The sequence below is a fragment of the Falco rusticolus genome, chromosome 8 (assembly GCF_015220075.1).
Source record: "Falco rusticolus isolate bFalRus1 chromosome 8, bFalRus1.pri, whole genome shotgun sequence".
NCBI classification, from domain to species: Eukaryota; Metazoa; Chordata; class Aves; order Falconiformes; family Falconidae; genus Falco; species Falco rusticolus.
In genome coordinates, this window is record NC_051194.1 from 1,115,722 (window position 1) to 1,129,036 (window position 13,315).

General features: G+C 57.7%; 1 protein-coding gene and 1 long non-coding RNA gene across 2 annotated transcripts; both read left to right on the forward strand.

Annotated features, from left to right (window-relative positions):
* Positions 1 to 3,341: 3,341 nt before the first annotated feature.
* POU4F3 (POU class 4 homeobox 3) lies at positions 3,342 to 5,095 on the forward strand. The gene is made up of 2 exons (XM_037397914.1): positions 3,342 to 3,800; positions 4,089 to 5,095. Exons 1-2 carry the CDS (start codon positions 3,681 to 3,683, stop codon positions 4,971 to 4,973), a joined length of 1,005 nt encoding a protein of 334 aa, XP_037253811.1. The 5' UTR covers positions 3,342 to 3,680; the 3' UTR covers positions 4,974 to 5,095.
* A 734-nt stretch (positions 5,096 to 5,829) lies between these two features.
* LOC119153017 lies at positions 5,830 to 13,315 on the forward strand. The gene is made up of 3 exons (XR_005106012.1): positions 5,830 to 5,928; positions 6,791 to 6,865; positions 8,848 to 13,315. It is a non-coding gene; the product is annotated as an uncharacterized LOC119153017 (long non-coding RNA).

The following is a 13,315-nucleotide window of genomic DNA, read 5'->3' on the forward strand; positions in this document are numbered from 1 at the left end:
TTCTTTTTCAGCTACACAGTGAAGACAAACGTGAGGACATGACAACACAACCCTGCCGGGGCTTGGGGCAGACAGGGCAGGGGAGCAAAGGCAGGAGACAGAAAGTGGGTGCACACAGCTGTGTTCCCCAGTGAGGCAAAGGGAAGCATCTCTGTGTTAGCTGCACATGCTTTAGCTTACAAATCTCACGAGGTAAGTACTGTAGTGATCTGCTCCAGAGGGCCAGATTTGCAGGAAGCACTGTGGTTGTTCCAAATAGCCACTGAAGAAAATGAGGCATGTTATGCTGGCTTTGTGACTGCAGTAGTGCTGCTTACAATCCATGGTAGAGAGGGTGTCAGCATGAATCCTGTGTTAAATAAAATGTTTCTATTTCAGACTCCCCATCAGTCCTGTGTAAAGCACTTACTATGTAACTTTTAAACTAAATTGAATTAATGAAACCAAGAACCTGTCAACAACACTCTGATGGTGATGGCCTTTGAGTTAAATTCTAAATAAGAACAGAATCTTTTGGTGAATGGGTAGATGGGTAGCAAAAAATGCTTTCCGTTTTCCAGAATATCAGGAAAACAGATAGCAATTTTTGAATTATGACAAAGAATAAAAATAGCACACACTTTTAATCTGACTCTTACCTTCAGATTTTCAATGAGTCACTAGTGATGTTTTATCAGGGTATGGGTTTGGTGGGTTTGGTTGTGTTCTTTTTTCTTCCAGAATGCCATTAATTATTTACCAGTAGGTGAATGATCTCTGAAATCTATTGCAGTGACACCTTTGAGTCTGCAGATGGTTTGCCATCAGAAACTATCTGGGCTCTTTTAACTTGTTATTGTTTATCCTTTGGACTTCTCTCCTCTGTTTGTAAGGTGTAACATCAGTAGACAGGGCCAGGAACATCAATATTTTACAGCTTTAATTAAAGGGAGCTCAGCGGCTACATTACCCAGTCCGGTTTCTTTCAAAGCAGCTGCCTTCAGGAGGGAAGGAAAGGACTGTGCTTAGAATCGGCGGGCAGGAAGGGTATTCCTGGGGTGGGCTGTGACGGAAGGGTGCTCTGAGCTGCAACATGAGCCCCGAACCCAGCTCTGTATCCAAATGCGTGATGCTCGGCTGCAGGGTGCCCACTGAATGGCGCATGCATGTGTCACACGGGAGCAGGGGAAGGAGGTGTGTGAGGTCTCCGACATCTCCTCCTTGCTGGAAAGGGAAGGAAGCAACAGCAGAGAGATGGAAGAAAAATGACAGCCCAATGCACGTGCTTTTGGAGCTGGGGAGACATGCTCTGACCAACAGACACCACCTCGGGCTTCACCCCCAGCTTTCTGTTTGCATCGTCTTGTTTATTTACGTTAACCAGACAGCACTAAATACAGGGAGGATTAAAAACAAAGCACAAGCCTGAAATTTATCCCTCTATTAATTACTTCCAACACAGCTACACTGCCTATGAATATGGTGGCACTTTAGATAAAACTTTCATGCAGCTATTTAGGCCCTCTGAAATATAAATGATTTCCTTTAAATTTTTTATCATAAATCAGGGCACGGAGCTTGGCGACGACGCGCCGGTTCCCCCCGGTGGGAGGCAGCTGCTTTGCCAGCGTGCTCCTCCGCGCCTCCCCGCGCCCGGCCCCGGCGCCCCTTCCCGGCTGCGCGCCCCGGGCGGGCGGGCCGAGACCGCTGCGCAGCGGAGCGGCCGCGCCTCCTCACTGCGCCCCCTGCCCTGCGCCCCCCGCCCGTTCCCCCCCGGGTCAGCACCACGGACAGTTCCCCCTGCCGGGCTCGCGGCGGGCGCTGTCCGCGGTGCTGACGCCGGGAGCGGCCCCGCGCGGCTCAGGGCCCCCCACCCGCGCCCTCGGGGCAGCGCGTGGCGGCCGCGAACCCTCCCCCGCGAGCGAGTCGCCACCGGGCCACTGCTGCTGGCCACGCAGCCCTACCCCGGCCCGCAGGGGCCACAGCCGTTGCCAGCCCCTGTGCTGTGCGTGTCCTAAGGAAACGCGCTTCACCGTAGCGGCACCGCCACCGCGCCGCAGCATATGTGCCGGGAAACCCAGACAGCGGCTCCTTCGGCTCTCGGTCTGCTTTTTTTAAAAACTTATAATTTTTGTTATTTATTAAAAGTTGTTTCAAAACGATTTAAAGACTATTTAGCGGTAGGGTAAGGGGGAATGGCTTTAGGCTGAAAGAAGGTAGGTTTAGATTAGATATTAGAGGAAATCCTTCCCCATGAGGGCGGCGAGGCGCTGGCACGGGCTGCCCAGAGCAGCTGTGGGTGCCCCATCCCTGGCAGTGCCCAAGGCCAGGCTGGACGGGGCTGGGGGCAACCTGGGCTGGTGGCCGGTGTCCCTGCCTGTGGCAGTGCACTAGGCTGGATGATCTTTAAGGTCCCTTCCAACCAAACCATTTGATGATTCTATGATTTGTAAAACTCTTTGGAAATTTTAAATCTAGGAGTAGATTTTACTTTTGGTTTAAGAACCTCAAATTTCACACTTGCAAAATACTTTCATCCCTGGACCATCAAAGTGTAGTAGTGTCTGAACATACATGAAGATGAGGAGAGCAAGAATAAAACAATTGCTCAGTAGTAGAGTTATTCCAACTTCAGGACTATTTTTCTCGGGGCGGGTGGGTTCCTGCCTTCTCACACCAAGTCAGGATCAGGTGTTTCCAGCCCGTAACACCGCTGTGGCACAGCTCGCTGAGCGCTTCCCCGTTGGCTGCATTCTCCTGTCCTTGAGAACGTATTTACGGGATTTATGAAGGCTCGCAGCAGTGGGGGGGGTGTTGGCAGCGCACCCCCCCATGAAGGTACTGCAGCCCCTGGGCCGGGCTCCGCCGCTCTGCCTTCGGCAGCATGAACCCCGGGGGGCGGTGTGGGGGCCGGAGGGGGCCGGCTGCCAGAGAGGGGTGCGGGGCTGGACGGGGAACCCGGCTGGGTGCGGAGCTGGGGCGGAGCTGGAGCCGTGCCTGCCGCTCCGCCGGGGCCGCGCTGCCGGGCTCCGGTCAGCCCTGCGTTTTGCCTTTGACACACCGGGGCTCGCTTGGTTTATCGAGCGGCATCACCCCCGGGCTGGGGGGCGGCAGAGGAGCCCTCCTGCGCGGGCTGCGGGGGGGATTTGAGGTTGTTTTGAGTGATGAGCAAGCAGCCCTGGCAGCAGGTCCAGAGGAAGGACGGTCCCTCTGGTCCCAACTTCAGCCCGCGAGGCCTCGCCCGCGAAGAAACGCCCCCTCCTCCCGCCCCTCCCCTCGCGGTCCCCGACGCTCCTCGCCGGCCGAGGGAAGGGCAGGATTCGGGCAGGGGTGGGGGGCAGCTCGGCCGGGGCTGCCCGGGGGCTCGGCTCGGCGATGCCCGGCCCCGGCCCAGACGGCGCGTCCCGCCGCCCGGAGCGGGGATGGCGGTGGGGCGGCGGCGGGGCCGGGGGGGCCGAAAGGTCCCACTGCCCGCACGGTGCCCGCGCTGCCCTCGTCCCCCCGCGGCGCAGCACGCCTGCGCGGGGCCCGTTCCTGGCAGGCAGCGTGTAAGATGAGTGAAGAAGCAGCGGGGGGGGGGGGGGGCGAGCGGGCGCGCAGGGGAAGCTCTGCCATCGAAAATCGCTCACTTGGGCAGTGGCGAGGCAGAGAGACAACCCCGAGCCGATGTCAGGGGCTGCCTACCTGCGAGGCGCGCCAAGATGATGGCCATGAACGCCAAGCAGCCGTTCGCCATGCACGCCGCCCTCCAGGAGCCCAAGTTCTCCAGCCTGCACTCCAGCGCGGAGGCAATGCGCAGAGTTTGCCTCCCGGCCCCGCAGGTATGTAGATGAAGCGTAATTACCGCTTTAAGGCACATTTTCTGACAGGCACCGGCTTAATGTTTTTTTCATGTCGCCAGAACAATCGCGCGTCTCGGAACCTCTCTCCCCCCCTCTCCCGCTCCCGCTCCTGTCTCTGATCCACACGTCTGCGCGAGCAGGGCTGCTGCCTTCATATTAATTTTTATGACCTGAGCTCTGAGGAGGAATCGCGGTGCCGGGGCAGGTTTTTCATCCGGAGATGACAGTATTCCCCACTGACTCCACCATGCGCGTTCTTGCTCGCAGCTGCAGGGCAATATATTCGGGAGCTTTGATGAGAGCCTGCTGGCCCGCGCCGAGGCTCTGGCCGCCGTCGACATCGTCCCCCACGCCAAGGGCCACCACCACCACCACCCCCCGCCCCCCTTCAAGCCGGACGCCACCTACCACGCCATGAGCGGCGTCCCCTGCGCCGCCGCCGCCCTCCCGCACCCCGCCGCCCTCGCCGCCCACCCGCACCCGCTCCCGCACCCGGCGCTGGACGGCGGCGACCTGCTGGAGCACCTCTCGCCCTCGCTGGCCGTCGGCGGGCTGCCCGAGCCCCCCGCCCTGCCCGCCCCGCTGCCGCCGCACCCGCTGGCCGCCGCGGGCCCCTTGGCCGTGGGCGTGGGCCCCCCGGGGGGCCCGGCGCCGCCGCCCGCCGCGCCCGAGGCGGACTCGGACCCGCGGGAGCTGGAGGCTTTCGCCGAGCGCTTCAAGCAGCGCCGGGTGCGGCTGGGGGTCACCCAGGCCGACGTGGGGGCGGCGCTGGCGGCGCTGAAGCTGCCAGGGGTGGGCTCGCTCAGCCAGAGCACGATCTGCCGCTTCGAGTCGCTGACGCTGTCGCACAACAACATGACGGCGCTGCGGCCGGTGCTGCAGGCCTGGCTGGAGGGCGCCGAGGCCGCCCACCGCGACCGCGCCGCCGGCCCCGAGCTTCTGGCCGGCGCCGAGCGCAAGCGCAAGCGGACCTCCATCGCCGCCCCCGAGAAGCGCTCTCTGGAGGCCTACTTCGCCCTGCAGCCCCGGCCCTCCTCCGAGAAGATCGCCGCCATCGCCGAGAAGCTGGACCTCAAGAAGAACGTGGTGCGCGTCTGGTTCTGCAACCAGCGCCAGAAGCAGAAGCGCATGAAGTACTCGGCAGTGCACTGACGGCGCCCGGCCCCGACGGCGCGGCCCCCGCGGTGGGACGCGCCCCCCAACCCCCGCCCCGCCGCCGGCCAGCCCGCCCCGGCAGCGGAGCCCAGCGCGGCAGTGGGGGTCCGCGGGCCGCCTTCCGCTCCGGGAGGAGCGCTTTCCCCCCCCGCCGGACCCCCGCCCCGTCCCGGAATAAAGCTTTATTTTTCAACCCGAAGGGACGCGTCTTTCCTCGCCGCCCCGCGCCGGCAGCAGCGGACGGAACGCCTGCAAGCGCAAAACCAACGAACACCCGTCGGCGGGGCGGCCCCCCCGGCGGCACGGAACGGGGCTTGGCCCCGCAGGACCCCCCGGTGCCGCCCGCGCCGCCGCCGTGGAGGGTGACCCGGCGGCAGCCACCTGCGCCGCGCCTCCCGCCCGTCGGGTGAAGCAGCCTCCCCCCGACCAAACCTATGGCGGGTTCACGTCTAACGCTGTTTAGAAGGGGAAAAGGCTTTTATTTACGATTCCCACAAGCACCTTAACGATTAAAAATTAATGCCCGAAGCGCGAGCCTCCTCTGAATCTCTCGCTTCAGCATTTCAATGAGTGACAAACATCAAACCCGAGAACCGGGTCTCCCCCGCCACCCCCCCATCAGGGAAGGACCTTACAAATTTCGCCTTTTAATTGCAGCTCGCCGAGAAGCCAGAACGCTCCCTCGCTCCGCGCTTTTCCAATCGGCCCCAATGATTTTTCCCCAATCAAATGTTCTTTAATAATAAATGCCCTTATGCCATTACATTATATTGCGGGTTCTGAAAATTTAAAATACGGGTGATGCAATATTAATCGCCCACCGCAGCATAAAAGGGGCAGGAGGCAGCTCAGACGGCATCCCGCTGCCCAGCAGGCAGCCGCTCCCTGCCGCCCCGCTCCTGGGGCCGCCGCCCGCAGGGGCTTCGGCCGGGGGCTTTTCACCCAAACCCAGGTAAGGGGCGTTCTTCTCTCTTCCCTCGGCACCGTGCGTGGCCGCCTTCCCCGCTCGTCCCGGCTCATGCCGGGGACCGGCTCCGCGGCCGCCGGGGCTCCGGGCTAGCGGGCACGGCCGGGCCACTGCTGGACGGGGCAGGAGCGGGGCTCGGCTCCGGGGCTCGGCTCCGGCGTGGCAGCTCGTTCGACTTCCGGGGTGGCGAGCGGGCGGGACCCACCGGGACAGCACCTTCGGGTGAGAGGGAGGCATTCAGCCTGCAACTGCTGCAGGGCACCGCAAGCCCTCGCCGTTTCAAGAGCCTTTTGTTTTCCAGCGCGCAGCAGAAATAACGTAAAGTCCCTAACCCTGCCCTCGAGCGGGACCGCTAGCCTGCCTGCCCGGCGGGACCCTGGTGTGAGCCTCACCCGGCCCCGGCCCCTGCCCACCGCTGCAGGGCACCTCACGGGGTGCTGGCCGCGGCCGCCTGCTCGCCGCTGGAAGGGGAGCGGGAGCGTGCTGGTTCCCACGGTGGCAAAGATGCCACCGCAGTTTTACCTTTTATGACTGTTCCGGGTTTGCCCAGATTTGCTATGTTTTTGTGACAATGCTGCATTTGTCCCTTTTGCGTAGGTCCAGAGATGGGCTTAAAGGTGTAAAACAAGTCCTAAACGGACCTTCCCAAACCTGCAGTTACTGTCCCAGCTCCTTCTCCCCCTCAAATACACTGACCGGGGAGATCTGAAGCACCTGGCCCTTCTTGCTCACCCTCCTTTATACCCGGCTGCTCTCTGCAGGGAGGCAGAGCTGCAGAGAGCACTGCATCTGCACCCAGATTTTACTCTTTGCAAATTCTAGCTTTATTTTCACTCTGCATGTGTAGGTTTATGCCTTGCTCTGCCCAGTTATCGCACACAGGACCTGATAACTTCAATTGGGTTTTTACTTTGGAGGTCAGGTATGTGCTGTTTCAATTGTCATTGATGCCTTAGTCTTTCCCTGGGTTTGGTTCCCAAAGCTCTGGTGCCAGATAAATACACTGTGACACAGGAAACTCATCTAATCTTCCTGGAGCTGGGGAATCAATTTCAGTGGGAATAGTTCAGAACCAGTATTTATTGCCAAGAATGCACAAAGAAGCAAGCCCACGTTTTCTTCTTGGTATAACAAATAGCACCCTAAAGGCAGAAGTCAGTGCCCGGGGTGGTGGAAGGCAGGCAGGAGTCCGTGCTCGGCAGGATCCCTGGCTGGCGGCAGCATCAGGCCCGGGTGTGCAGCGCTAGTCTCCAGTCACCTTCTCTCTGCTACCACAAGCACAGTCACCTCTGGCTTCTCTGTCCCCCACCCCGTCCCTGCGAAGCCAAGGCACCCATGTTTTGGCTGCAGCTGGGAACTGCAAATAAGAGTTTTACTGGCTGCTGCTCTTAAACGGAAAGGTTTGTATTTCTGATCCCGCACTCAGTGCCCTGGGATGCATGCAGATGCATTACGCGCATGAGGCACTGCTCACATTTTGGTATCTGTTGTGCTGTTGAAAGGCTTCATGTGAAGCTCCGTCTTCTGTCCAAGCAGCCAGATAAATCCGGTGAGAAGTGTCACCAGGAGAAGCCTGGTAGGGAGGTGCAGCCCCTCACCAGCAGCCTGCCTGGCCTCGTCCTGCCTGGCCTCCCTCCATCCCCACACACCTGGGCTTCCATTGCTGCCTAGGGGCCAGGGGCTGCTGCCATAACTGTGACCCTGGATGGTGGCCAGTGCTGGCCCTGGCTCTGTCAGCTGCAGTCAGGCTATGCTGGCATCACCCTCACAGGGCACCAGTTTTGTGAGAAGCTGCCACCAAAACCCAAACCCCAGCTCCCTCGTGCCCTGTTGTTCCCTCCAGGTGTGCGGGGATCAGGACCCTCAGTTTTCTTGGAGGGCTGGGGATCCTTGTCCTGGTCAGCAGGTCTGTGAGACCTACCCTGGGACACTTAATTCCTCAACACCCCCCCAACACACACACACAAGCCCACCTCCCACAGGTAAAATAAAAACTGTAGGCCAAACCTGCTGAGAAATGGAATCCCCTTTCAGTGACAGCCTGGGGAAAGGGGAATGGGAAACCTGCTGAACTGGGAGGGGGGCAGGGAAATGCCCAGTGAAGCCCGTGTGTGTATGAGACAAAGGTTCAGCAGGCAAACCCCTGTCTATGGTTTCTGAACCACTAACAATTGATTTATTATTTTTTTCCCCATTCCGCACTTGTTCCTTAATATCCTGCTTTCTGTCTCCTGGGGACTGCGCACAAGAGATGAAAGCACAGAAAACCAAACAAGCCATTGGCGGTGCTCACTCAATTGATTTTTACACAAAATTTGCCTTCATGCACGAAGGATGGAAAAATGATCCCATTAATAATGAATAACAAAAACAAATGCAGGGAGGAAATCAATAGAAGCACATCTGATATCACGGGATTGGCGGGCGGGGGGGGGGGGGGGGGCAGCCCCCAGATGCACCAAAGCAGGTGCAGGAGGGGAGGGTCAGAGGGGGGAGAGGGAGGCCAGGGCCTCGGGACGGGGCACACAGGGACAGCCAGCACTGGGGGGTTTGGGGCTGGGGGGTGCAGCGGTGGGGGTGCAGGGGTCTTGGGGTGTGTGGGAGCAAGGCAGCAGCTGCTGCTACAGTGCAGATGTGAATGGGGGGGATGTGGGGTGTGTGTGCCCGTGTCCCGCATGCCTGTGTCCCGTGGGAGCAGCAGGGCCCCGCTGAGGGTCCCAGCTCCCAGCTACTCCTGAGAACGGACACAGAGCAGCTCACGCACCGGGGCAGCACCAGGCGCAGGTGAAAGGAGGCAGCTGCTGGCACGGGGAACCAAGGCTGGAGCTGGGGCCATGTTTATTTCCTGGAGAACTGACGATTTTCAGCTGCAAAAGTCCTAATGTCCAGGCTCTTTCTTCTCAGCACTTCCCCTCCCCAAGGTTTCACTTCTCCCGAGTTTGTAAGGAGGATGTTCGCCCTCCCTGGGAAACATATTCAGTGTGGAATGAAAAATGTTCCTTAGAAAAGCAGTTTCTGCTGGAAGGGATCTGTGCCGAGCGCCCAGCCTCCGCTCCAGACCCCTGTGCTCAGGGCTGTGCCCCACATGTCTGGAGTGAGGATCAGCACCTGCACCCCAGAGGTGTGGGACTCCGGGGGGCTACCCCCACCGCGCTGGGGCCAGAGGGTTGGAGTCCCGGCGCCCTGGGCAGCCCAGCCCAGCCTGGTTCAGCCCAGCTACACCCAGTTCGGTGAGGGAGCAGTGGTCAGAACAGCCCCAGGACAGCCACCTGCCTTCGAGCGGGGTTTCCAGGGTGAGCTGGGGACCCTGAGAGTGGAGCTGTCCCCTGCAGTCCCCAGCAGCCCACACTACTGCTGGCTCGTCATCGCCCAAACCAGCCCCAGTGCTCAGCCCCGCACAGAGATGGGACTGCATCCCCCATCACCTGCCAGTTCAACTGGACCAGCTTAGGGGTGCTAAGAGCCTGTGGCCGTAGGCTTGAGGTGGGCATTCACAGCGAAGAGACGGGAGGTCCGTGGAGACTCACTGACTCAGGAGAAAGTGCCACCTTACACCAACACAAAGCAGAAGGAACTCCTTCCAGTAGTACCACTTCACTAGTTATTTTCAGAACAGTGTTTTAAAGCAATTAAGCAAATTTGTCTGTAATGACACTAGTTGTGCTTTGCAGTTTGCCAGGAAATGTTAGGAACAAATTTATTGCATCATCAAGACATGGTTTAGACTTTGTTTCTTTAAGCCAATTTAGAACTATACATGTCACAACATTCTCAATAGAATTTTATATGGAAGAGCAAAACAATACACAGAGGAAAATGAAATGCTTTGACTGTTTTTTAAATCCAAAGAGAATTAAAAATGTACAATAACACTACATAAATGTAGATCAGCTATTGTAAAATGGTACTGACATATGGTAAACATCTTCAAACTACCCAGTGAAAATGAAGCTCCTAAATGCAGTGTAAAGTAGAGGTGGTCTCAAAACTGCTGAACGCCCAGATCCCCCTCTCAGGCAGCGGGGTGTGTGGGTGCTCAGGGCCAGCTCAGGGTCTGACACTTTTTTTTCACTGTACATGGATCCAGAAGGCCAGCACCGGGGTCAGAGCAGGGACTCTTGGCCATAGCATACTGCCAAAATTAAACCAGCTGCATGGAAAACAACATTTTGTCTCCTCTGCAGATGTGTCTTTTCTGTCAGGGGGTGCTGAGGATTAATTAAATGTTTCTGGGTACATTCTGGGAAGCTCAGGAATAAGTAACAGTTACCCAGTGCCCTGTTGTATGGTTCCCCTAGCCTGACATTTAATGTGTATGAGACAATAGAATTAATAGAGAGCTAAAGAATGGGGCTATGTGACAGGCTCCACAAGCCTTGTGCATAGAAGGAAATGCCAAGCTGCTGGATGCCAAGTGCTGAAGGGTCTGGACCTGCGCCGGGCAGTGATGGGGCTGTGGCTGGGACCCCCAGGCTCTGACCCCCACACTGGGGTTACTCCTTCCCTTGGTGCTTTCAGTCCATGCCTTCGAGGTTTACAGTGCTACATGCTTCCATTCTCGCAGGGTGCACAAGGGGAGCGGGGAGGCACTTGCCTGCACCAGCCATGCCTACCAGCCCTGGCCGGCGGCTGCATGGGGACCCCGCGGCGGGGGCCATCCCTGCCACTGCTTGCCAGCACCAGTGCTGCGCTGCCCCTGGCACCCCGCACCCTGCCTGGTTCACAGTGCCACAGCCCGATCCTGACATGGGTTATTATTTATAAATGTTTGAAGAGCACGGTATCTCTCCATTTACTCACTGTCATAACAGAAAAGCTGGGGGGGAACCAAGACATCATCCACCAAAAGAGCAAAGCATTTGGGTAGTGCAAGGGCGCTAAATAATTCAGCGCCTATTTAGAAGTGTCATGTTTTGTACTTTCAGTGGAACCATCTTGGTTTGACTCCCTGTATCCTCACACTGGAAGGAGATGCTCCCACCAGGCAGGTGAGCTGAGCCTCTCTTTCCAGGGGAGAAAGAAGCAGGGAGCTGGTGGGGAGGTTAATCACACTGGCAGCATTTACTTGCTTTTCAAACTTGCATGAGTTTGGAGATCAAAATGGAGAGGAGATGTAGGGCAGATGGATTTGCAGGGAAACCTTTGATTTTCCTCTTCCTGAGGCTGGTGTGCCTAAACACATGCCTTCCACAAGTTTACCAGGGCCCTTGTTTGCAGAGAGCAAGCCCTGCTGCTGGAGCCTGAGAGCACTGGGGGTGTTGCTGGAGGGAGGATCACGGTGCAGGGGACAGATCCCCCCCGGTACCCCCCTCAGCAGGATCTGAGAGGCAGTGCCCTGGGCTGCCTGGGGGAGAAGCAGCTTCCAGTGCTGCTGCCACCTGGCTCAGCTGAGAGCTGCCCCAGCACCCCACAGCCCCAGCCAGGTGGATGTGAGACCTGGGGCCACTTCGGCAGGACCCCATCACCAGCACCCTCCAAGCCACCTTTGCTCATGCAAGTGAGACTTAAGCACCCTCCTGTAGAGGAATGAAGGCAGTGGGTTAATTAGCATTGACAATATGCAGCTGTGGCCTTGCCACAAAGGCAGTGGGTTGATTGACATGGATGATGTGCAGCTGTAGCTCGTTCTGCTAAGTAGTTAAATGGCACTGAGGAGTGCGGGAGAGGGAGTTGGATGGATGAGTAGTGTGGTCTGACCTTTGGAGGAAGGAGAAACAGCACAGACAGTAGAATCTGACTGATGGTAAAAGCCTTGTTGCAGCCTACTAGTTTGTGCTGCAACACTCTCCCAACCAGACTTCTGCTGATCGGTGTGTGTGTAAAATAAGGCACTTCCCAGGGTGAGAGGAGAGCACAAGCCCCACAGCCAGAGCCGGTGCCCAGCTCTGCTGCACTGGTCCCTGTGGGGTGGCAAGGGATGCTGCCCTGCGATGCTCTGCACCAACGGGACAGTCCAAGGGAGCTGGGTCTGGTGCTGCTGGAGGTGATGCTCCTTTGCCTCGGCCTCACAGCAAAGGGTCCTACAGCCTCCGTTTGCATCTGGAAGTTGCTTCTGAACAGGAACAGCAGCTGAAGCCATTCTTTGGGCTGAGGAAAGGTGGGAGAGGGCTGGCAGGGGGAGCACGCGGCCAGGGTCCAGCTCGAGTGGACACCTGCTCCCTGGGGCTCCCCTGCAGCACGCAGTCGGGGGGGAGATGGGGATTGGGGAGGCTGCAATGTGTTTGGGCTTGCCTGTGTGACCGGTGGTGGGGAGCAGAGACCGGGAAGGATTGGAGCCCATCATGCTCTTCAGGCGTGCTGAGAGCAGGGCCATATGCGGGAGCTGCGGTATTTATGGCATGCAGAGAACATCCCTTTCATCTCCTGTGTTTGAAATCCTCCTTCAGAGCTACCTGTGGGACAGGGCTTCACAGAGCGTGCCCAAATACATTATATAATTCACACAACAAAAGATACATAAAAGGATGTTAGGCCTAGAAGACAAACCCACTAAAAAATTAGGAAATTATTTTGGGAGGATTAAATTTTCAAGACCTCAGCAGGATGCCTAGCTAAGGAAGCTTCAGCTGAGCACCCCATGGTCACCCATCATTTGCCAGAGCCTAAACTAATTTTTGCAAGTCACCTGGCTACCTATAGCTCCCTGCAAGCCAGCGTGGCCAGATGGGCTCCCCCAGAGCTGCCTGGAGCTTGCACCAATGTGCCCCTGGGCTGGAGCCCGAGCCCCGCATTGGGGTCTGCACCAGCTCCTGTGAGACCCGCCAGCACCTGCCCGGAGGGCCCTGTGTGCCGCAGCCTGCCACAGAGGCGGCCAGCTTGTTTCCCACTGAACCCCCATGCTGGTGGGGTGCCAGCTGTGCTGCTCCACTCTGAGGGGCTGAGCTGGCCCCTGAGCTCACCAGCCCCCTGTGCTGCTCTGGTGGAGCCCAGCACTTATGTGTTCCCTCAGCAGCTCTGTGAGCAGGAGCAAAACATGTCAAGGATGTGAGTCAGAATTGTAGTTAAAGTTTAATAACTCTGTTACTTCAGAGTGCATCTGTTTTTCCCCAAATGCCAAAACTTCTTAGGCTACAACAGTTATCATATTATGGCCTGAGTGCAGTTTTCTGCCTAAATAAAAAAGAAAAAGCAAAACTCAGAGATCCTTCTTTAAGTAATGTAATGAGAACATATAAAAGCATCTGAAAAAAATCTGAACTTCTGTTGGTTGCTTGGTTGGGTTTGTGATCTACAGCTCCCCAGCCGGCCGATGGCCGTGGCTCTGGGGACTCACCGAGGGACAGGCAGCACGCAGGTGCTTTTTTTGCAGTATGTGTCCAGTCTGCTCCAGCTGTGCCTGCTGCTGGCAGGGAGGATCTCCTTCCATCCCCAG

Bases quoted from the DNA above. Each gene is read 5' to 3' on its own strand.
- POU4F3 (XM_037397914.1), top strand. From the start codon at position 3,681: ATGATGGCCATGAACGCCAAGCAGCCGTTCGCCATGCACGCCGCCCTC. The intron at 3,801-4,088 runs GTATGTAGATGA...TCTTGCTCGCAG, and splicing joins TTTGCCTCCCGGCCCCGCAG to CTGCAGGGCAATATATTCGG.